Here is a 24,316-nt window from a genome sequence, read left to right as displayed (position 1 = left end):
TATGTCCATGATACTGTTTTGATAATAAGTATTTGATGTAATTTTGGATTGCATTCACATTGATGTCAGAGTTGTTAGAGGGACAGTAGAGCCCTGAGTACCACACTATTAGTGACCTGATGGTCGTTAGTGAGTTGGGTACTACCAACGCATGTCCAGAGTGCATAAGAGGAGATTACAGTGACTCAACAGTGGTGTTATTTTACTGCAGAGCCCTTCAGAAGGAGGTCCTCTCTCAGAAACGTTGGCCTCCATGGCCCGTGAAGTGACCGAGTGAGACAATTTCTCTCCGCATCTCGCTCTTCTTTTTCTCTGTCTTTTTCTCTCACATTTTCTTCTTCAGCTCAGCTCACCATGCCATCCCCTCCAGTTGATATCATCCATTTTGTGTGTTGGTGTGTGTGTGTGCAAAAACCTCCCTTGCTGAGAAATTCACAAATTACAACCAACTAAGCTGTCTTAGTTCAGCATCAGTGTTCACTGTTGTAGTGAATTCTATTCTTTGTATTAGGTTGTGGTTAATATTGTACGATCAAACAAATACAGTATCTCACGTTCATTGGCTTGGAGCTAACCTGGCTGGCAGCTTGTGGTGGACTAAAAGAAAACAACACATCTATTTTGGCACTGCAAAAGGTCCAAAGGTTGTCATGGTCATTAGCCAAGCACAAAACTCCCACACTCCTATTTGGTGCTCTGTCGGAGGTGATGCGACGTGTTCAGTGAGCAGAGAAACAGTACCTCAGTGTACTGTCTTATGAAGCCTTTTATTTCAATGGCGTTTTCACGGAACTGTTTGTCAAATACATAGTTTGTTGTATGTTTCACTTTGACAATTATAACGCTACCTGGAGGAACTCTTGTTTACAGGAAAAACAGCTAATATTATACAGTGATGCTAATGTTGTGAGGATGAAAGCACCATTTGCTAGTGTTCAATTAATAATTTTGTATATTGAATTTGTCAACTGTCTGACAAACACTCACATTGGCCCTTTCATTACCAGCGACATTATCTGCTCTTCACGACCTAAGACTATCCATCATTTAGAATTAGCATTAGCAACCACATCAGCCCTGTTGTTGGCCATCCCAGCTATAACCCTCTCTCATTAATCAACAACACAGTTAGCCTGGAGAGTGCTGCTCAGTGACTCATATCTACCTGTTTATAAAGCTGCTACAGACAGTTAGCCTGGAGAGTGCCGCTCCGTGTCCATATCTACCTGCTTATAAAGCTGCTACAGACAGTTAGCCTGGAGAGTGCCGCTCAGTGTCCATATCTACCTGCTTATAAAGCTGCTACAGACAGTTAGCCTGGAGAGTGCTGCTCAGTGACCCATATCTACCTGCTTATAAAGCTGCTACAGACAGTTAGCCTGGAGAGTGCCGCTCAGTGTCCATATCTACCTGCTTATAAAGCTGCTACAGACAGTTAGCCTGGAGAGTGCCGCTCAGTGTCCATATCTACCTGCTTATAAAGCTGCTACAAACAGTTAGCCTGGAGAGTGCCGCACAGTGTCCATATCTACCTGCTTATAAAGCTGCTACAGACAGTTAGCCTGGAGAGTGCCGCTCAGTGTCCATATCTACCTGCTTATAAAGCTGCTACAAACAGTTAGCCTGGAGAGTGCCGCACAGTGTCCATATCTACCTGCTTATAAAGCTGCTACAGACAGTTAGCCTGGAGAGTGCCGCTCAGTGTCCATATCTACCTGCTTATAAAGCTGCTACAAACAGTTAGCCTGGAGAGTGCCGCTCAGTGTCCATATCTACCTGCTTATAAAGCTGCTACAAACAGTTAGCCTGGAGAGTGCCGCTCAGTGTCCATATCTACCTGCTTATAAAGCTGCTACAGACAGTTAGCCTGGAGAGTGCCGCTCAGTGTCCATATCTACCTGCTTATAAAGCTGCTACAAACAGTTAGCCTGGAGAGTGCCGCACAGTGTCCATATCTACCTGCTTATAAAGCTGCTACAGACAGTTAGCCTGGAGAGTGCCGCTCAGTGTCCATATCTACCTGCCTATAAAGCTGCCACAGACCAGGGGGAGCCATGTCGTACCCATGCACAGGACTTACACCTGAGATGCAGCTATGCCCATGCAGCTGGCAGACTGCCCCCCCCCACCCCAGATGAGCAGATGGACAGACTGGCAGGCGGGTTAGACTGGTAGGGCGGGCAGGTAGCCAAGTGCACAGACGCGCATCAGCATCCCGGCAGATATTGTAGATGTCCGTCTGAGTTGGAATTACCTCTGACAGTCTGACTCTTCTGCTTTGTTGTAGCGACAGTCAAGCAGGGACATCATGGTAATGTCATTTAGAGCTGTGTCATAGGCTTGGGCCTTTCATTGATGTGTCAGCAAATACAAGGATAGTAGAGGCTTATTTTAGTTTGCCTACTGGTATTTTCTTTAGAGGATGTCGTGACTGATTCTAGCGACATATTTTAGGATGACATACTTATTAAATGTACCAAACAGTCAAACTCTCCATATTTCAGAGAGTTTGGGAAGGTCGTTCCTTTGAATTAAGTGTCTCTGGATTGGAAGAATTAGTGGTGGTGTAAGGGATTTTTAGCTTTGGCGGATGCTGGGACCTCAATGTCCTTAGCAGATCCCTGATGTTTCCAGTAATGTAGCCTGGAAGTCTATTGGCTGTGGTTAGTCCAGCAGACAGAGATGGAACCCAGTCAGCCCCCTCAGGGGTGAGGGTTTTGGTTTGAGCCTTTAGGGAGAGAGTTTTGGACTGTTGTCTTTGATTCAGTGACCTTGACAGATTTTACACTTGTGCAGCTGCCAAAACAAACATCACAACCATCAATTGAAATACAAGAATTAGCAATCATTTGATGGACAGCACCTTCCGCGGGTCGGTAGAAAGCGGATGTTTACGGATTTCAGGGATACAGTATTTCCAGCCTAACTTCCGTTTACCATGAAAAACAAATATGGGGTCCCGCTCATGGGTCTTTTTACACCTGCTATGTTATGTTAGATGGACAAAATGACCTCCCCCCATTCTCATCCCTTAGGTTAGACTTCAACATGTACTCCAGTTGGAGGTTAAGCAAGACAGCTTAGTCCCCCCACACCCCCATCTCCCCCCAACTGAGAAAAGTGGATCATCAAATACACTCCTTTACTTCCTTTTTTTCTTTCTCAGCTCTCCTTTTCCGGAGAAAGGGAGGAAGAGGGTGGATGGGTTGGTGGTGGTGGGGGGAAGGCGGGATAGGGGGTAGTAACACCTCCCTCTCTGGCCCCTAATCAGCCAGGCAGCCTCAGCTGCCCTCCTCCGATCCCCTGCCAGGGTCCCTATCATCCTCTGATCAAATATTAATGTGCTCTACTCGGCCTGCTCACTAATCCAAAGCCAATTAATATTATCTGTCAATTATTTACAGATCCGGAGGTGCGGAGGCGATTCCCCGAGGACTACATCGACCAGGTTTGGAATGCATAATTAACTTCCTCTTTTCTATCTCTCTCTCTCATTTTTCTCTCTTCCTCTCACCCTCCCCCTCCCTTTCTTCACCACTATTTATTTATTTGTTTCTTTAGCTTTTTTCAGCCCCCTTTATCTTGATAGTTTTCTTTTTCCTGGTGTGGCCTATTTTGACTCTTGCTCTTTGCTCTCTCTCTTTTTGTGTGGGTGCGTATCAGCCCCGTTTTATTTTAAACTCTTGCCATTTATGGGGTCTTTTTTATGGGAGCAAGGGGGAGATGGGACCGGTTGGTGTGTTTGACCTCGTCTCGCTCGCTCGCTGTGTGTGTGTGTGTGCGTGTGTGTGCGTGCAATCAGAAGTCCCCACAGTAAAACAAGGAAAAGTCGGGCAAGTGTGGACATTTCGCAGATCCCAACAAGGGAAAAGGCAGTTTTAGGTTTACAATTATGGTTGTGATTAAAAGATAGGGTTTAGTTTTATGATTAGGGGTTTGGGATTAGGGTTAGGGAAAATAGGATTTTGAATGGGAATAAAAAGTTTGTTCCCCACAAGGATAGTAAAAGGTGTGTGTACATAGTAGATGTGTCTGTCTTCGCTAGTATAAAGGACACTACTATTGTCTGTGTACCGGGCAATGCAGACACATGCAACTTCAGAAATTCATTGTAGCTCCCAAGATTCGAAAAAGGCTAAAGAAATAATATGAATGCAGAGTTGTTTTTATATTTATTTTTTACAGAAACTTGATACAAACTTGACAAACAAACTTTCTTTGTATTTGAGAAATTGCAATTTCTTTTTTGAAAGAGAAGAGAACTTTCTTGGTTTGTTGCTTTCTTGGTTTATTTGTTTGAGAGCAGTGAGAATCCCCCCGCTTTGTCTTTCTTCAGACAACAAGATGTCTTTGTTGTTTGCGGCGTCTCTCCTGGCTCTGTGGATTCGTTTGCGACTTTGCAGAGCGATGAGAGAGTGGGTGTCGAGCTCTTCTCCGTTGACTAATTGCGCCGTCAGTCACCATAGCCATATGCTTCCTTGATATTGCTAGCATATCTCTGACACCTCCTCTGCATACACAGTGTATATTCACACAAAACCACAAACCAAAACTATTCTGTAGACATTTTGTTGTTTGTTTATTACACAAAGGACTACATGGCGTTGCCGGTGAAAAGGTACTTTTGATTAGAAGTAGGAGGGTGCATGTTTCCTCTAATTTTTCTTCCTCCTTTCATCTCTCAAGCATCCAGGGTCATGTTAAATCAATGGCGTATTGACCTGGATCCTACGCGTGTTACCATAGAGCCGTGCCCATAGAATCCTCCGAGGTAGCAACTGGAACTCATTGTCCTGCATGCTCTTCAAAGAGACAGAATGCCAAACATGAATTCAGGTTGCCCTGTTAGTCGAAAAAACAACAACATTCTATTAACCAAGCGGGACACACACGCATGCACAAACGCACACTTGCATGCATGTAGACACACACACACACACACACACACACACACACACACACACACACACACACACACACACACACACACACACACACACACACACACACACACACACACACACACACACTAATCACGTAGCCTTGTTTATTCCAAGCAAAGCAACCTCCCCCCGCCCGTCTCTCTCTCTCTCTCGTTCTGTTTCCTTCTTGTGCAATTATTTGATGCAGAAGAAAAGCCACATCCTTTGTTGCTAATGGATGTTTCATCCCGGGCCACCTTTGTTCCATACAGTAAAGAATCTGTCTCGAATTACGGGGCCTACGTTGCTCGTTGCTCTAGGAACGAGAAAGGGAAAGAGAGACTGAGATGAAGAGAAAGAGCGAGGAAGAAAAATAGAACGAGAAGTAGAGTTTAAGAATATTGGATAGAGAGGAAAGATGATAGGTAGTGAAAAATTGATAATGATGGCCAACCCTTTGGCTTCCCTTGAGCTGCGATGCCACGCTCCTTCACCCATCCCCCTCTTTGTAGTTCACAGAATGATGGAGCAGCAAGGCCCAAGAGAGAAGAAGAGCGTGAAAAAGAGAGTGAGAAGATGAAAGATGGCTGGAAACAAAAGAGGGTAGCTGGTACCAGTCCCAGTCTCATTCTCATCTGTGGGTTCTTAATGATGTTCCCCCCAAACACACCGCACCCTGCCCAATGGCCAACCCAGTAGCTGCCTTACATCTCTCTAGTTGGCAACAGTATGGCATCAGTCAACTCTCAGCTGGAGCCTCTAGGACAACAGGGTCTGAAACAGCAGCCTATATTCCCTTTATACTGTAGTGCAGAGTTTCCCAAACTCAGTTCCTTGGGTCACCCTGGGTGCACGTTTAGTTTTTTTGCTCTAGCACTACACAGCTGATTCAAATAACCAACTCATCATCAAGCTTTGATGATTTGAATCAGCTGTGTAGCGCTAAGGCACTTCTTTTAGCCAGAACCCTATGTGGTATATCTGAGGCAGCCGTAGATAGTGGGTCGTGGGTTTTACTCATCGGGCATCATCTGAAGGCTTGTGTTTAATGTTAACCAAACGGTCATTTGATTTGATTTGTGTTCAGTTTGTGCACTTGGATACTCCTATACAAGATGTAGGAAAAACTACCCAGGACTGTTATTCAGACACACAAGCGTATTTGTTTCTGAAGAGGAGGAATAGTTGCTTGTCATTATCTTGTTCATCCTTTCTCTCTACCGCTGATAGATCTCGCCGTTTGCGCAGGGGAATGTAATCGGAAATGTAAATAAGCCGTTTGATACAAAGTGACGGAATAACGAGCGGAATTTCCCTCGCTTCTATCTTCGCTCTCTCTCTCCAATCGCTCCCTCGCTCATAATTAAAACAAAGCTTTCGCCCTGAGTCTCTTCTCTCCTCTCTCTCACTCGTTTTCTCCATCTCCATCTCCATCCTCTGACACAGCCACATCGCATTGACACATAAGCTTTGAATCCTTTAAATTAGGCAGCTGCTGCTTGTTTTCCTTAACTTAATGCGACAAGGTACTTTTTTCCCCGTAATGGAGAGAAATCGTTTTTTGAAGTTGGGCTGGCTTTGATGTAGCGTGCCGCTAGACCATTTTAACTTCTCCGGCATAGGGGGAAGAATCGAGGCGCTTTTAACAAGGGAATATTCAAATTTGGTGACCTTCTACCAAAAGAAGAAGTAGAAAGGGAAACGGAGGGAGAGAAAGCGGGGGTGTTGAATATTCACATTTGCACACACACACTACAGACGTAGGATCTTCATTTGATCACTCTTTTGTTGCTGAAAATGTTCCTGCACAGCAGGAAATGCAAACGTGTAGTGCATTCATGTTTTAACAAGGCTTCTAAAGTTTGTAATTTCCACTTTAAAATGCCAGACTTAATTTGCCCTAAAGAAAAATGTTTCAACCTCTCCAAAAATGTCCATTAATTATATTTCACATAATAATTCATAATGTCCTGTTGCTGCTGGATTATTTTCCTGCTGTAGCAAACTGGCTCAAATTAAAATCCTACATCTGTAACACACAAACTGCGGGAAGTAACCAACCACCAATAATGACCTCTGATCTCCATGACAACTTCACCTGGAGACCTTGATGACACTGGCACATAATCTATCAACAACTGGCGATAGTGATTAAAAGGTCTTATCTAGAGGCATTAGATGTCCACATTAGGCTAAGTCGTCTCTTTAAGAAGAAAAATGTGTGTGCGTAGATAAAATTAACTCACCACCATATCACCAACTCCGGCAAAGTGTCAAGCTCATGAAATAGGCTAGATTTGTGGTGTAGGATTACATTTCCCAAAGACCTGACCTCAGGTCAGTGTTACATCTTATTCCCTACACATTAAGCCTTCAGGTGAGGTAACGTTCGCTGAACCTCTACCTGACGCCAGATTTGTGGAGTGCAGCTTAATCCCATCTACTAGTAAACCCATCATTACCCCTGTGTGGGAAAAATATGGCTGCTTATTGTGCCTTCATCCTGAAGGGAGATAATTGTGATGTGGTTTTCCCAGTGCTTGTCTGACGGTCTGGGGTGTATCTCTTAATTGCGGCTCACCTTAGCGTGGCTTGGCGTCGGCTCCTGGGGACACCTGGCTGCACATATGGCATCAGTTACCGACGTAGGTGAAGGCAACCGTTAAGCATCTGGAGCAGGGGAGGGAGGTATTGTAGGGAGAGTGAGAGAGCGAGCAAGTAGATGAAAACATAGAAAACCCGGCTGTCTGAGAAAAGGAAGTGTTCCAAGAATTGTATGTTGTTAAGGCATGAGGTTCAAATGTGCAAAGTGAGTTGGTGGACAAAATGCGAAACTCTCATCAGTGGAAAGATGACACTGCATGCATAAAGAGAGAGACAGGGAAAGAGACAGGGAGAGTGACAGGGAGAGCGACACCCAGTAACTGTTCTTTCTCATTTGACTTCCAACAGCAAACAAGCAATGAAACTGTCACGCCCTGACCATAGTAGAGGTCGACCGATTAATCGGAATGGCCAATTTAATTAGGGCTGATTTCAAGTTTTCATAACAATCGGAAATCTGTATTTTTGGGCGCCGATTTTGTCCCCCCCCCAAAAAAAAGGGGGTTATTTTTATACCTTTATTTAACTAGGCAAGTCAGTTAAGAACACATTCTTAGTTTCAATTACGGCCTAGGAACCGTGGGTTAACTGCCTTGTTCAGGGGCAGAACAACAGATTTTCACCTTGTCAGCTCGGGGGATCCAATCTTGCAACCTTACAGTTAACTAGTTCAACGCTATAACCACCTGCCTCTTGTTGCACTCCACAAGGAGTGCTGTTACGCGAATGCAGTAGAAGCCAAGGTAAGATGCTAGCTAGCATTAAACTTCTCTTATAAAAAACAATCAATCAATCATAATCACTAGTTATAACTACACATGGTTGATGATATTACTAGTTTATCTAGCGTGTCCTGCGTTGCATATAATCGATGCAACGCTGGGGGATGATTTAAGAAAAGCGCATTTGCTAAAAAAGCACAATCGTTGGACGACTGTACCTAACCATAAACACCAATGCCTTTCTTAAAATACACTGAAGTATATGTTTTTAAATCTGCATATTTAGTTAAAAGAAATCCAGATTAGCAGGCAATATTAACCAGGTGAAATTGTGTCACTTCTCTAGCGTTCATTGCACATTCAGAGTCAGGGTATATGCAACAGTTTGGGCAGCCTGGCTCATTGCGAACTGCCAGAATTTTACGTAATTATGACATAACATTGAAGGTTGTACAACGTAACAAGAATATTTAAAATACCGAACGGTTCCGTATTTCACTGAAATAATAAACGTTTTGTTTTCGAAATGATATTTTCCGGATTCGACCATATGAATGACCAAAGGCTGGTATTTCTGTGTGTTATGTTATAATTAAGTCTATCATTTGATAGAGCAGTCTGACTGAGCGATGGTAGGCAGCAGCGGACTCGTAAGCATTCATTCAAACAGCACTTTCGTGCATTTTGCCAGCAGCTCCTCGCAAGCACAGCGCTGTTTATGACTTCAAGCCTATCAGCCTAATGGCTGGTGTAACCAATGTGAAATGGCTAGCTAGTTAGCGGGGTGCGCGCTAATAGCGTTTCAAACGTCACTCGCTCTGAGACTTGGAGTAGTTGTTCCCCTTGCTCTGCAAGGGCCGCGACTTCTGTGGAGCGATGGGTATACCGCTGCTTCGAGTGTGGCTGTTGTCGATGTGTTCCTGGTTCGAGCCCAGGTAGGGGCGAGGAGAGTGATGGAAGCTATACTGTTACACTGGCAATACTATAGTGCCTATAAGAACATCCAATAGTCAAAGGTATATGAAATAAAAATGGTATAGAGTGAAATAGTCCTATAAATACAATATTAACTACAACCTAAAACCTCTTACCTTGGAATATTGAAGTCTCATGTTAAAAGGAATATATGTTCTCATGTTCTGGGCAAGGAACTTAAACATTAGCTTTTTTACATGGCACATATTGCACTTTTACTTCTCCAACACTTTGTTTTTGCATTATTTAAACCAAATTGAACATGTTTCATTATTTATTTGAGGCTAAATAGATTTTTATTGATGTATTATATTAAGTTAAAATAAGTGTTCATTCAGTATTGTTGTAATTGTCATTATTACAAATACATTGTTAAAAAATCGGCCGATTTAATCAGTATCGGCGTTGAAAAATCATAGTCGGTCGACCTCTAGACCATAGAGAGCTTTTTATTCTCTATGTTGGTTAGGTCGGGGTGTGACTAGGGTTGGTTATCTAGGTGATTATATTACATCTATGTTGGCCTGGTATGGTTCCCAATCAGAGGCAGCTGTTTATCGTTGTCTCTGATTGGGGATCATATTTAGGCAGCCATTTCCCCATTGTGCTATTTGGGATCTTGTTTTTGTGTAGTGCCTATTAACACTGCAATTACTTCACGGTTCGTTTGTTTTCTGTACTTGTTTTGGTGAGTTTCTTTGACATAAACATGTGAAACTCTACGCACCCTGCGCCTGGTCCAATCATTCAGACGATCGTGACAGAAACGGAATGCTTCCAGCCCATTAACCCTCCACCACTACTTCTGATCCTGGCCTGTGAAAGTGGCTTTACTGGGGGAGACTGACAACGATTTATCAACCTTCACCCTGCCTCTGGAGGAAGGTGGTGCAAGTGGTTGTTTTCAGATACATTTGCCTAGCCTTCTGTGAGACTGAAATATAAATTAGGGCCTTAAAATGGAGTCTTACGAGACTTGCAAACTTGAGGCCAGTCACACTGCTATACCGGCATCTTTAAAATAGAGGCGCTGACATAGCTTCTTGAAGGCAAGAAAATGCCATTTTATAAGAGTTCATCAAGTCTCAAGTGGTTTGGTTTGTTGACCCAGTGGATTTAACTCTGATAGACTCTTGGTAATTGACCGATCTAAAAGGCCATTGATTTTCACAGAAGTCAAGGGGAAGTTGAAATAGCGTATGTGGAACTTTACCATGAATTAAATATGGCCTTGGCCTCAACCATGGGTCGACAGTGCAGATTGAATTATTGATATTGAATTATTTGTCTTTAACTATAGATTAAGTGGACACTAAGGAGCCGGTTTCTTGGATCCAGATGAAGTCTAGGCTAGGCATTCGGAGGCATTCGGGAGATTCAGGAAACCATCCCTTGAACATTGTAGTAGGGGTTAATGTTTCTCTGAAATAGATGATGACCTAGTCATATGTTGGCTTGTTGTGTAGCTTGCTAAGGTGAGCTAACTATGGACGTGTTCAGTTATAGTCTGCCACCCTTCCCATTCACCCTGCTGGGTTCCCTTCCGCTTGTGTCCCTAATCTCCACGTGAGTATCAGGCATTTAGAGGTAGCCACACATGGCCCAATATCCTGTTGAATATGCCCAAGGCCCATTGCCACCCCTCAGCTTCCCTTCTCTTCATCACCCCCAGTCATTCATCCCCCTTTCTCCTTTCTCTCGCCTCTGTCAGGATGAACGGATTCAAAACAAAATAAAAGAGAGAAAATAATTGCTCGTTGTTTAACCCCTCTGGATTGGCTAAATGTGTACATATAGAGAGGTTGCAGTTGCGTCACATCACCTAGCAACCACACCAGGAGCCATGTTGGAAGACCAGAGTCAGTCTTTTGGACCTTTGTTGCCCTGTGTGTCCTCCAATTGTCCACATTGATGGCTTTGTTTTGCTTTGTATTTCTAAGGACCTTAAAAATACGTTCTTAGAAAGGCAGTAGTATAACCTATTCAAGTAAGTAAATAGTTTTTATATAATTTTCAAAATATATGTATAATTAGCTAGCTAGCTTGCTACAGTAACTTAGCATTAATGTGTAGGCTAACTCAAATGAGCTCCTAACATATTGTTAGCTAACTTTACATACTGTATAGCTAAGTGAAATAGATATCTCCAGCTACAGTCAGTTAAGAACAAATTCTTATTTACAATGATGGCCTACACCGGCCAAACATGGATGACGCTGGGCCAATTGTGCGTCGCCCTATGGGACTCCCAATCACGGCCAGTTGCATTCGAACCAGGGTGTCTGTAGTGACTTCTCAAGCGCTGAGATGCAATGCCTTAGACCGCTGCACTACTCAGGAGTCCGAGTGAAAGGATTAGCAGCTCCAGCTGTCAGAGAAGGGGAGAGAGTTGGCTACTCTGGATAAGACATGTACCTTTGTGGGAGGCCATTATGAAAAGATTCTCCAGTCCCTAGCGAGGAAAACTATGAGGACAGAGAGATATAGCAAAATGATATTCAGTGCTGTCCAATTTGAGTAGAATGCAGCCTGTTTCATTGTGATGTTTTCTGTCCTCAGATACAGAGAGCTGTGAAATACCCTGACTGCGGATGAAGAGGTCCCAGTTCATGTCCCAATAGAATAAGGGGTCATCCCTTGTATATCGTGGGTTGTAAACAAAGAAAAATGTTGTAAACAAAATACAGTTTAGAAGTCATACATAATGTATAAACCTATTCCAACTGGAGCAGGCCAACCCTGCTGGGTATGCAGGCTTCTGTTCCAGCCCAGCACTAACACCTGATTCTAGCTGAATGGCACACACAATCCATGTCTTATTTGTCTCAAGGTTTAATTTTTTTCTTTAACCTGTCTCCTCCCCTTCATCTACACTGATTGAAGCTGATTTACCAAGTGACATCAATAAGGTATCATAGCTTTCACCTGGATTAATCTGGTCAGTCAGTGTGTATGAGGCTAATCATTATACCAGATGTTGTACATGCCTTGTGCTGACATCAAATTGTTTAGTGCAAATCCAACCCTTATAATGCCTGGAAGCAGGAAATGATGGGATCCTTAGATTAAAACATACAACCACTACTGCCAAGTTCAATGCCAGATACTCTTCTCCCAAAAGGTCTGAGTGGCACTTGGAGGTGCCACTGTGATAAGGAAGATGGTTTTCCTAAGACTACCATAACAATTACATTGTCTATGCTAAATGTGTTTAAATTCTAAAATAAAATAAAAATAGTTAGATTATAAGAAATACATTTTATTTAATGGGACAAGGGAAAGCAGAGATGAACACAAAATACTTGTAATTTTACCCATATAACAACAGCCTATTATTCAAGTATAATATGTTTAGTATTTTACATGCTGTTCCAAATTTCATTTTATATATTCATATATTTGTAGATAAATATATTACTGTGAAACTTTGTTTCTGTTAAAACCTCTATGGGATGGGTGTCCCTGAACCGGGATGGTTGTTGCTAATGTGACTAGTATGACATTGTTTTCAGCAGCCAACTTTCCAGGACATAGACATGTCTTATATGGGCAGAAAGCTTAAATGATGGTTGATCTAACTGCAGTGTCCAATTAACTGTAGCTATTTTAGTGAATAAATACCATGCTATTGTTTGAGGAGAGTGCACAACAACAACAAAAATGTTATCACGGCAACTGGTTTGATACATTCACCTCTGAAGGTAAATAATGTACTTACATTTAGTAATCTTGCTCTGATTTGTCATCCTGAGGGTTCAAGATATAAAATGTAGCATAGTTGTGTTTAATACAATAAATATATATGTTCAAATGTAGGAACTGGGGTCTACAGTTTGACCTCTCTGCTATCTCTAGCCCCATACCCACCCAGCCCGGCCGTCTAGATGTGTGAAAGTTAGTGTTTTAGCTAATGATCCATCATGTATGGGGTGGCAGGTAGCTTAGTGGTTAGAGCGTTGGACCAGTTACCAAAAGGTTGCTAGATTCAAATCCCTGAGCTGACAAGGTAAGCATCTGTTATTCTGCCCCTGAACAAGGCCTTTAACCCACTGTTCCTAGGCCGTCATTGTAAGTAAGAATTTGTTCCTAATTGACATGCCTAGTTAAAAAAAGCCATTAAAAAAAGGTATGACATTCCTGGAAGTGTGTAAACTTTCATTTTTTTATTACCATTGCATTTTTGTATGTTCTCTATAGTTATGTACTTGAAAATGTATCAATTGACCAATTCGGCACATTTGGATAGACTCCTGGCAGACTTGATACAACATATTGTACAGTAATATAATTCTTCACTGGATCAGTCTGAAACGTTGCACACGTGCACACACTGCTGCCATCAAGTGGCCAAAATCTAAAATACACCTAGACTCCTATCTGAATGTATGGCCTTTCTCTTGCATTTCAAAGATTGAAAAAAAAACACATGTTTTTTAGTTTGTATTATCTTTATCAGATCTAATGTGTTGTATTCTCCTACATTAATTTCAAATTTCCACAAACTTCAAAGTGTTTCCTTTCAAATGGTATCAATTATATGCATGTCCTTGCTTCAGGTCCTGAGCTACCGGCAGTTAGATTTGGGTATGTCATTTTAGGCTAAAAAAAAGAGGTTTTAATCAGAAGTTTTTTGCTACACGAAGTTTATTGCTACACGATTCAATTTAAGGGGACACTTTCGTCATGACGACAAGTTAACTGGGCTCTCTACTCAAATGGCACAACAGAATCATTCAGATTGACCAAGGGACAACCATTTTGTCTAACTGAGGAATGCCCCCTTTTATGTCTGGAAAAGGACAAAGTAGTAAAATAGAAACTGCTGATGCTGCAGCGTAGCTCATCTTCACAGTGTGAATACAGTTGACATCGGTGTCTTGATAGAGGTCAGCTGGTGAACCTACAGTAGAATAGAACTGAGGGGTATTTTACTGAAATTCTGTTACCAAACTTTGTATCTGCACAGTTTTCCAGTAAATATGTTTTGTAGAATTATCAGTGGAAATTGTTTAAAGTAGTCCTTGTGCATGGATTTTCTTGCTAAACTTTTATATCAATGGTCTTTGTTTGGCATATATTTTCAAGTAAAAGAAAATCATGCATGTAATTGCCCCTATTCCATTTAGGCCTTTGTCCTATGCTGTAATGCCCATACATTTTCTCAACAAATTATCATTGGGTCAGTGCCACTGGAAGGTGTTTTGGGGAAATAATATCCTCTTTCAATATCTATATTCTATATGCACATCATATTGTGCAATTTGTGTCTCCCCTTTTTGTAGGCCTATATTACATGGTTGCATTCAAGACAAGGCCGTTTTTATTGATCTGTTTAAAAAAGGCCACATTTTTCCCACGCAAAGAAAAGAGAAGAAACGTCTCTGATACAGCATATCTACTATGCTATGTCCATATTTACTATGCAGTCAGCCATACACAGTGATTAGACTGAGTTATATTTATAGCCTAAATTATCACTATCCAATCTACTCAACACATTAGGAATAAACTCAGCAAAAAAAGAAACATCCTCTCACTGTCAACTGCGTTTATTTTCAGCACACTTAACATGTGTAAATATTTGTGAAAACAAAATAAGATTGAACAACTGAGACATATACTGAACAAGTTTCACAGACATGTCACTAACAGAAATGGAATAATGTGTCCCTGAACAAAAATAACAGTCAGTATTTGGTGTGGCCACCAGCTGCATTTGGTACTGCAGTGCGTCTCCTCCTCATGGACTGCACCAGATTTGCCAGTTCTTGCTGTGAGATGTTACCCCACTCTTCCCCCAAGGCACCTACAAGTTCCCAGACATTTCTGTGGGGAATGGCCCTAGCCCTCACCGTCCGATCCAACAGGTCCCAGACGTGCTCAATGGGATTAAGATCCGGGCTCTTCGTTGGCCATGGCAGAACACTGACATTCCTGACTTGCAGGAAATCATGCACAGAACGAGCAGTATGGCTGGTGGCATTGTCATGCTGGAGGGTCATGTCAGGATGAGACTACAGGAAGGATATCACATGAGGGAGGAGGATGTCTTCCCTGTAACGCACAGCGTCGAGATTGCCTGCAATGAGAACAAGCTCAGTCCAATGATGCTGTGACACACCGCCCCAGAACATGACGGACCCTCCACCTCCAAATCGATCCTGTTCCAGAGTACAGGCCTTGGTGTAACGCTCATTCCTTTGATGATAAACGCCAGTCCTGTCTGGCCCAGCGACTGTGGGTTTGTGCCCATAGGCGACGTTGTTGCCAGTGATGTCTGGTGAGGACCTGCCTTACAACAGGCCTACAAGCCCTCAGTCCAGCCGCTCTCAGCCTATTGTGGACAGTCTGAGCACTGATGGAAGGATTGTGCTTTCGGTTGTAACTTGGGCAGTTGTTTTTGCCATCCTGTACCTGTCCCGCAGATGTGATGTTCAGATTTACCTATCCTGTGCATTTGTTGTTACACGTGGTCTGCCACTGTGAGGACAATCAGCTGTCCGTCCTGTCTCCCTGTAGTGCTGTCTTAGGCGTCTCACAGTACGGACATTGCAATATATTGCCCTGGCACATCTGCATTCCTCATGCCTCCTTGCAGCATGCCTAAGACACGTTCATGCAGATGAGCAGGGACCCTGGGCATCTTTCTTTTGGTGTTTTTCAGAGTCAGCAGAAAGGCCTCTTTAGTGTTCTAAGTTATCATAACTGTGATCTTAATTGCCTACTGTCTGTAAGCTGTTAGTGTTTTAACGACCGTTCCACAGGTGCATGTTCATTAATTGTTTATGGTTCATTGAACAAGCATGGGAAACAGTGTTTAAACCCTTTACAATGAAGATCTGTGAAGTTATTTCGATTTTTACGAATGATCTTTTATCTTTGAAAGACACGGTCCTGAAAAAGTTTATTTTTTTGCTGAGTTTAGTAGCCTTACATTAGTCTGCAAATGCGGTAAAAGCATGCATGTTTATTGTAAAGGTGCATTTTTATGGTGAAAAAAATACACTACATGACCAAAAGTATGTGGACACCTGCTTGTCGAATGTCTCATTCTAAAATCATGGGCATTATTATGGAATTAGTTCCCCCTTTGCTGCTATAACAGCCTCCACTCTTCTGGGAAGGCTTTCCATTAGATGTTGGAACATTGCTGCGGGGACTTTCTTCCATTCAGCCACGAGCATTAGTGAGGTCGGGCACTGATGTCGGGCGATTTAGGCCTGGCTCGCAGTCTGCGTTTGAATTCTTTCCAAAAGTGTTCGATGTGGTTAACGTCTGGGCTCTGTACAGGCCAGTCAAGTTATTCCACACCGATCTCAACAATCAATTTCTGTATGGACCTTACTTTGTGCACATGGCCATTGTCATGCTGAAACAGGAAAGGGCCTTCCCCAAACTTTTGCCACAATGTTGGAAACACAGAATCATCTAGAATGTCATTGTATGCTGTAGCGTTAAGATTTCCCTTCACTAGATCTAAGAGTCCTAGCCCGAACTATGAAAAACAGCACCAGACCATTACTTTGCAGTTGGTATTATGGATTCGTGCAGCCAGTGTTCTTTTGGCATCCGCCAAATCCAGATTCGTCCGTCAGACTGCCAGATGGTGAAGCGTGATTCATCACTCTAGAGAATGTGTTTCCACTGCTCCAGAGTCCAATGGCGATGAGCTCTACACCACTCCAGCTGACACATCGCCTTTCGCATGGTGATCTTAGGCTTGTGTGCATCTGCTTGGCTATGGATACCCATTTCATGAAGCTCCTGACGAACAGTTCTTGTGCTGACGTTGCTTCCAGAGGAACTCGGTAGTGAGTGTTACAACCAATAACAAATTATTTTTTACGCGCTTCAGCACCGTTTGTCCCGTTCTGTGAGCTTGAGGAGCCTACCACTTTGCGGCTGAGCCACTGTTGCTCCTAGATGTTTCCACATCACAATAACAGCCCTTACAGTTGACAGGGGCAGCTCTAGCAGGGCAGAATTTTGACGAACTGACTTTTTGGAAAGGTGGCATTGTATGACTGTGCCACGTTAAATGCCACTGAGCTCTTCAGTAAGGCAACTCTACTGACAATGTTTGTCTTAGGAGATTGCATGGCTGTGTGCTCTATTTTATACACCTGTCAGCAACGGGTGTGGTTGAAATAGCCGAAATACACTAATTTGAAGGGGTGTCCACATACTTTTGTATAGACAGTGCCTTCGGGAAGTATTCAGCCTTTTTCCACATTACATCTGTATTCTAAAATGATTCAAATAATTCCTCAGCTATCTATACACAATACCTCATAATGACAAACATTTTTGCAAATGTATTAAAAACAAAAAAAAACATTTTCCTTATTTACGTAATTATTCAGACCCTTTGCTATGAGACTCGAAATTGAGCTCAGGTGCTTCCTGATTATCCTTGAGATGTTTCTACAACCTGATTGGAGTCCACCTGTGGCAAAGTCAATTGATTGTACATGATTTGGAAAGGCACACACCTGTCTATATAAGGTCCCACAGTTGACAGTGCTTGTCAAAGCAAAAACCAAGTCATGAGGTCAACGGAATTGTCCGTAGAGCTCCGAGACAGGATTGTGTCAAGGCACAGAACTGGGGAAGGGTACCAAAACATTTCAGCATTGAAGGTCCCCAAGAACACAGTGGCTTCCAACATTCTTAAATTAATTAAGATTGGAACCAACAAGACTTCCTCGAGCTGTCCGCCCAGCCAAACTGAGCAATCAGGGGAGAAGGGCCTTGGTCCAAGAACCCGATGGTCACTCTGACAGAGCTCTAGAGTTATTCTGTGGAAATGGGAGAACCTTCCAGAAGGACAACCATCTCTGCAGCAGTCTACCAATTAGGCCTTTATGGTATCGTGGCCAGATGGAAGCCAGTAAAAGGCACATGACAGCCCACTTGGAGTTTGCCAAAAGGCACCTAAAGGACTCTCAGACCATGAGAAACAGCATCATGCTGTGGGGATGTTTTTCAGCTGCAGGGACTGGGAGACTAGCTCAGACTAGGGCGAAGGTTCACCTTCCAACAGGAGAACAACCCTAAGCACATAGCCAAGACAACACAAGAGTTGCTTTGGGACAAGTCTCTCAATGTCCTTGATTGGCCCAGCCAGAGCCTGGACTTGAACCCGATCGAACATCTCTGGAGATTGATGAGAAAATAAAAGAATTTAATACATTTTATAATAAAGCTGTAACCTAAGAAAATGTGGGAAAAGTCTGAATACTGTCTGAAGGCACTGTATAGTGTAGCTTCCCTAAAGCTTCAAAATCACTCACCACCTACGAGAGAGACGCATGTTAGATAGCTAGACTACAAGCTATCTAGCTCTAATGTTGGCCAACTTAATCTTGTTGTTAACATCTGGGTGGCATAACAGCTGAACTAAACTTGAATTTAGACGTTTCGTTGATGAAACGATCGGAGCAGACTGTACTGACTACTCAGGGTTCAGGTCTTGACGGTGAAAAAGGTGTCTTTTTTTGTCAGTTGTCTTTCCTGCCTTGTTAGAACATCCAAATACGGCACAGAAATTGACCATGGTAATTAATCAAGTAGTTCTAGGCATTGTTACCATGCAGCTTGGAGTAGCTGTTGTTGTCGGAATAATTGATTTATTGATCTTCAAACATGGCCGCCAGGAGGCATTGTAGGTCACCTGGCAACCCTCTATATTAGATAATATTTTAATCTAGTTATATCTAGTTGGGTATCTTCTAGTTAATATAATTCAATCTACTTTGAAGGCGACTGTGAAAGTGATGGGATAATTGAAGGAGTCAGGACTTCAGCTTCATGGCCCCAGAACCTAGTTCACTTCAGGGCCCATTGCAATAAAACCTGAACAATTGCAATAGAAATTTTACTCAAGTCGACGTTCTCCTTGTGACGTGCAATTCTCCAGAGTACACTGCTATTTTTCTATCTCTATCTTCTAAAGGCACTGACTTTTGGAGACATTTGGAGAACGCCATAAAAATAACGACGAGGTTGCGCTTCATCCATCCGCGAACACTGTGTCCCAGCTAATGACTTGTTGTTTTGTTTGTTGTCATTGTTTGATTTCTGTCTTCCCTTTTCATCATTTTTTTCAGAATTTTTCATGTCATCTGTCCACACTGTGGGGTGAAGTGCTGACAACGTGCCTTTTTGCAGAGTGGCTGCGCTGTTAGTAATTTAAAATCCATAACTGTATAAAAGGGGTCTCATTGAGACAAATGAGAGTGCTGCCTGTGGTATTACATCTAATGAGGGGCCTCTGCTCTGTTTGCACAGCACCGTCCTCCCCCTAATGAAGTAGCAATATGGCTGCCTTTTATTAAAGCATTTCATGAGTCGACTGCGGATGTCTCATAGAAATGCTCTCTATCTCATTGAAATGCACACACACACACACACACACACACACACACACACACACTCTATAATTACTGGAGTGGTCATAAATCCACCTTTTGTGATTATTTGTTTACTTTTATTACAGTGGCATGTTTTTTATCGTTATTTGCTATTATATACACTCAGTGGCCAGTTTATTAGGTACACCACCCCATTCACGAAATTGGTTCGCTCCTACAAACAGTGAGTCACTTGGCCGTGGCTTGCTATATAAAACAGGCAGACAGGCATTGAGGCATTCAGTTACCTAAGCGACTTTGAGCGTGGTACGATCGTCGGTGCCAGTGTGTGTCCCGGTTCCAGTATCTCAGAAATGTCCGGCCTCCTGGGCTTTTCACACACGATAGTTGCGTCCTGCTGATGGTAGAGTCAGGATGAGGCATAAGCAGCATGAGTCCATGGCCCCATCCTGCCTTGTGTCAATGGTACAGGCTGGTGGCAGTGGTGCAGGCTGGTGGCAGTGGGGCAATGGTGTAGGGAATGTTTTTATGGCATACGTTAGGTCCCTTGATCAAAATCAAATAAAATTGTATTGGTCACATACACATATTTAGCAGATGTTATTGCGGGTGTAGCTAAATTATTGTGCTCCTAGCTCCAACAGTGCAGTAATATCTAGCAATACACAACAATACACACAATACCAATTGAGCAACATTTACATCTCCCCAAATAATTCAGTCTGTTCTGGAAGCAAAGTGGGGGTCCAACCCGATACTAGATTGGTGTACTTCATAAACTGTGTGTGAACATTTGCTATTATCGCTTTTTTTAAAACAATAAGATCAACATTTCATACTGCAGCATTTTCTTTTTTTTATGTGGTGGCCACATTTTGTTGCTACTGAGGTTTTATTATTGTAGGAACTTGAATACGTGCATAAAGACCCTGTGAGTGCAGTGAGTGATTGGGAGGTGTGCCGTGGAAGGAGACCTTGTGAGTGCTGTGAGTGATTGGGAGGTGTGCCGTGGAAGGAGACCTTGTGAGTGCTGTGAGTGATTGGGAGGTGTGTGGTGGAAGGAGACCCTGTGAAGTGCTGAAGGGAATAGAGACTCGGAGACACAGGAGATTGTCCTGTTGATTGGCGTGTCTATCTTCCCTTCATCCATCCGGCCCCCCTCCATCTCATTTAGTTTGGAGGAAGTGGAAATGTGTGTTTGTGTGAGTGTGTGCATGTGTGTGTGAACATCGTGGGTGTGTGTGTGCCCCTACATGCCTGTTTGAGAATGTGACCGTCTTGTCAGGGAACCGTTCCTGGGCCCAATTATCTGTGGCCAAACTGAGCCCATCGAGGCTGGAGGTAAGTCCACCAAGCCCCTGTGAGCTACCATCGCTCCACTCCCCACAACCCGTCTGTCCCTATTGATGTTAGCAGGCAGGGTCTGGAGAATAAGTGCTGCGAGGCAGTATGTCAGATCGGTTTGATGTACTGAGTGAAAAGGAGGGTTGGATGGTTGGAGCTCAGAGATAGAAGGGGGTTGGGTTGCCAGGTCGGAGTTCAGAGATGGAGGGGGGTTGGGTTGCCAGGTTGGAGTCTCTGGGAAGGGGAGGCCTCAGGTGTGGCGAGTCCCAGCCAGGGAGGCAGGAAGTGTCAGGGTAGCACAGAGCTCAGCTCTGGCAATCAACCACACACACACACACACGAACACACACGCACGCACGCACACACACACCACCAGTGTAGCTGTTATGAGGTTGGGAAGGAGAGGGCTGGGGGGTGGGGGAAGTTACAGCAATTAAAACTAAGGTGTAGTCCACAGGGGTTTAGTGGGGGGGGGGGGGGCAAATCGCACGACAACTTGCACTCGGGGACAGGGCACACACACACTACATCCCTCCATCCATCTCCTCCCCTTCGAAATCTGTTTCCTATTCCTGGGGCTGAATGGCTAAGCTGTCCATGTGCCTAAGTAATGATGGATGATTATGGCTCTCCGGACACATGACGACGTAGGTGCTTGTTAAAACGAACAACCCCATCATTTCTGTGAAATAGCTTCTCTGCATCATTCTGAGTGACAAATTCTAATAGATGCTTTCCTATGCAAGTGCTTGGCTACTTATGCTATTAATACTACTACTACATAGTCTAGTGACTATTAGAATTGTGTATGATACCACTTAAAATGAAGGATGTTTTATAAGTTTCTCTCCTGTATTTTTTCATCTTTAGTTTGTTGTTTTGTGAGGGCTTAGATGTTACAGCCTTTCATCTGTCTTTTCTAGTGTGCTGTTTGCAAGTGTTTTAAGTCATTGTTGATTTATTAGGAGGCTATGTAATGCACTACTTTATTTAATATACATACTGTATTTGCATTTGTTTCTAGTTTTTATTGAATGTGTGTGTGTGTGTGTGTCTCTCTCAGTTTTGTATGCATGTAACACACATTCAAAAAGTAAGTGGAGTGCTTGGCCTCACAGTGCCAACTCATCCTTCCATTCTGACTCCCCTCCCAGTCGCATCACAAATAAACATTCTTTATCCGTTTCAAATGTCAACAACAAAAACAACAACATTTCCTGCCATAGGCAGGTGTTTGTCATGTACAGGGGAGCTGCACTAAGACCAATCCTTAGAAGACTTATAGTAAGATCAAATCCATTTTGACATATTTCTTTAAATGCAATTAGTTTTATGGGAAATGAAATAACTAAACCCCATTCTCTGGTGAGAACGAGTGATCGGCGCCTCCCCATCCCAGTAGATAGGAGGAGTGGAATGACAGGCGGATCTAAAGTAGAGGGGTGGAGATGGTGCAGGTGCACACCCCTCCTTCTTCCCCCCATAGCTCTCAGCTGTTGAATCATTATTACAATGATTCATTAGAAATGGTATTGACAGGGCAAAGCCCCAGGCTTTTGACAGGGTAAAGCCCCTGGTGTTGGGAATGGTATTGACAGGGTAAAACCCCTGGTGTTGGGAATGGTATTGACAGGGTAAAGCCCCTGGTGTTGGGAATGGTATTGACAGGGTAAAGCCCCTGGAGTTGGGAATGGTATTGACAGGGTAAAGCCCCTGGTGTTGGGAATGGTATTGACGGTAAAACCCCGGGTGTTGGGAATGGTATTGACAGGGTAAAGCCCCTGGTGTTGGGAATGGTATTGACAGGGCAAAGCCCCTGGTGTTGGGAATGGTATTGACAGGGTAAAGCCCCTGGTGTTGGGAATGGTATTGACAGGGTAAAGCCCCTGGTGTTGGGAATGGTATTGACAGGGTAAAGCCCCTGGTGTTGGGAATGGTATTGACAGGGTAAAGCCCCTGGTGTTGGGAATGGTATTGACAGGGCAAAGCCCCTGGTGTTGGGAATGGTATTGACAGGGTAAAACCCCTGGTGTTGGGAATGGTATTGACAGGGTAAAGCCCCTGGTGTTGGGAATGGTATTGACAGGGTAAAGCCCCTGGTGTTGGGAATGGTATTGACAGGGTAAAGCCCCTGGTGTTGGGAATGGTATTGACAGGGTAAAGCCCCTGGTGTTGGGAATGGTATTGACAGGGTAAAGCCCCTGGAGTTAGGAATGGTATTGACAGGGTAAAGCCCTTGGAGTTGGGAATGGTATTGACAGGGTAAAGCCCCTGGAGTTGGGAATGGTATTGACAGGGTAAAGCCCCTGGTGTTGGGAATGGTATTGACAGGGTAAAGCCCCTGGAGTTTTCAGTTTCCTGTATTATGTTTCTGTTGGGAGTCTTGTATAAGCCAGGCTTGTGGAAATGGAAGGGATTCAGAAGAGCCAAAATCAATTGAAATGAAGATGAGAATACAACATGATGAATTTGTCGTTAGATAGTCTTGAGGTCACAGAATTTGTGCACAATGTTAAAGAAATGTAATTATAATTCAATTCCAGATTTGAAAGAATGATCTTAATATTTAGCCTACCACCACTTAGGCTAATAGCCTATCTTGCCTTGCTATCCTGAAAGGCCCTGAGTGAATGGTTCATCATTCTGTGATTGTTTACAGCCTAGGCTGTAGGATTGCCAACGCCAACCTTCTAGGTTTGACCTGAACCATAATCTCCCAGAATGTAGCATTTTGAGAGATTTTTGTAATGATGGTATGTGGAATTTTACATGAAATCTTTGAGAATTTGCAGAATCTGGCAACCCTATGATTTGTATATCCTGAGGGGTGTGTGGGTTCAGTCTCGTGTTTCCTGAGGGGTGTGTGGGTTTAGTCTCATATTTCCTCATGTGTGTGTGTGTTCAGTCTTGGGTGACTCAGGCCCTGACTGGAACTGTTTGTTGCTAAATGGAACCGGCCAGCTTCATAAGCCCACGTTAGTCATCGGAGTGAGTCAGTAACCATCAGACTAGCTTTGCCCTTTCAGACCTCAGGTCAGCGTTTCTTGTCACAAATCTTGTTTTGGAGGCAGCTCTGCAGTGGTCACGAGCTGGCACAGTCACAATGTCATGAAATCTGATTTTTAAATCTAACCTTAACTCTAACATTTAACCACACTGCTAACCCTAATGCCTAACCCTAACCTTAAATTAAGACCAATTTTTACCATTTAGCCAATTTTGACTTTGCAGCTGGCCTATCTAAGAGGAAAACTCTTAGTTCTGCCTCCAGGACAAGACTCATGACAATAAACGTCAACCTGCTTTCAGAGCAGGGAATCCAAGCCAAGGGAAAAGACTTGATTCAAAACCTTATAAACTGTCACAAAGTTGTCTC

At 43.3% G+C, this 24,316-nt stretch overlaps 1 protein-coding gene across 5 annotated transcripts in view; it reads left to right on the top strand.

Annotated features, from left to right (window-relative positions):
• The window catches only part of dennd1a (DENN/MADD domain containing 1A), a 153,878-nt gene that overhangs the window by 34,999 nt on the left and 94,563 nt on the right, over positions 1 to 24,316 (top strand). For 4 of the 5 annotated variants that reach the window (XM_064943393.1, XM_064943390.1, XM_064943392.1 and 1 more), the window contains exon 3: positions 3,405 to 3,448. In XM_064943393.1, the coding sequence (XP_064799465.1) occupies positions 3,405 to 3,448 (44 nt within the window). Of the gene's footprint in view, positions 1 to 3,404; positions 3,449 to 5,434; positions 5,526 to 24,316 lie in introns of all 5 variants that reach the window. The other variant, XM_064943391.1, reaches the window with a different exon arrangement.

This window comes from Oncorhynchus masou, chromosome 28, assembly GCF_036934945.1.
Source record: "Oncorhynchus masou masou isolate Uvic2021 chromosome 28, UVic_Omas_1.1, whole genome shotgun sequence".
Taxonomy (NCBI): domain Eukaryota; kingdom Metazoa; phylum Chordata; class Actinopteri; order Salmoniformes; family Salmonidae; genus Oncorhynchus; species Oncorhynchus masou.
This window is presented reverse-complemented; position numbering and strand designations above follow the sequence as displayed.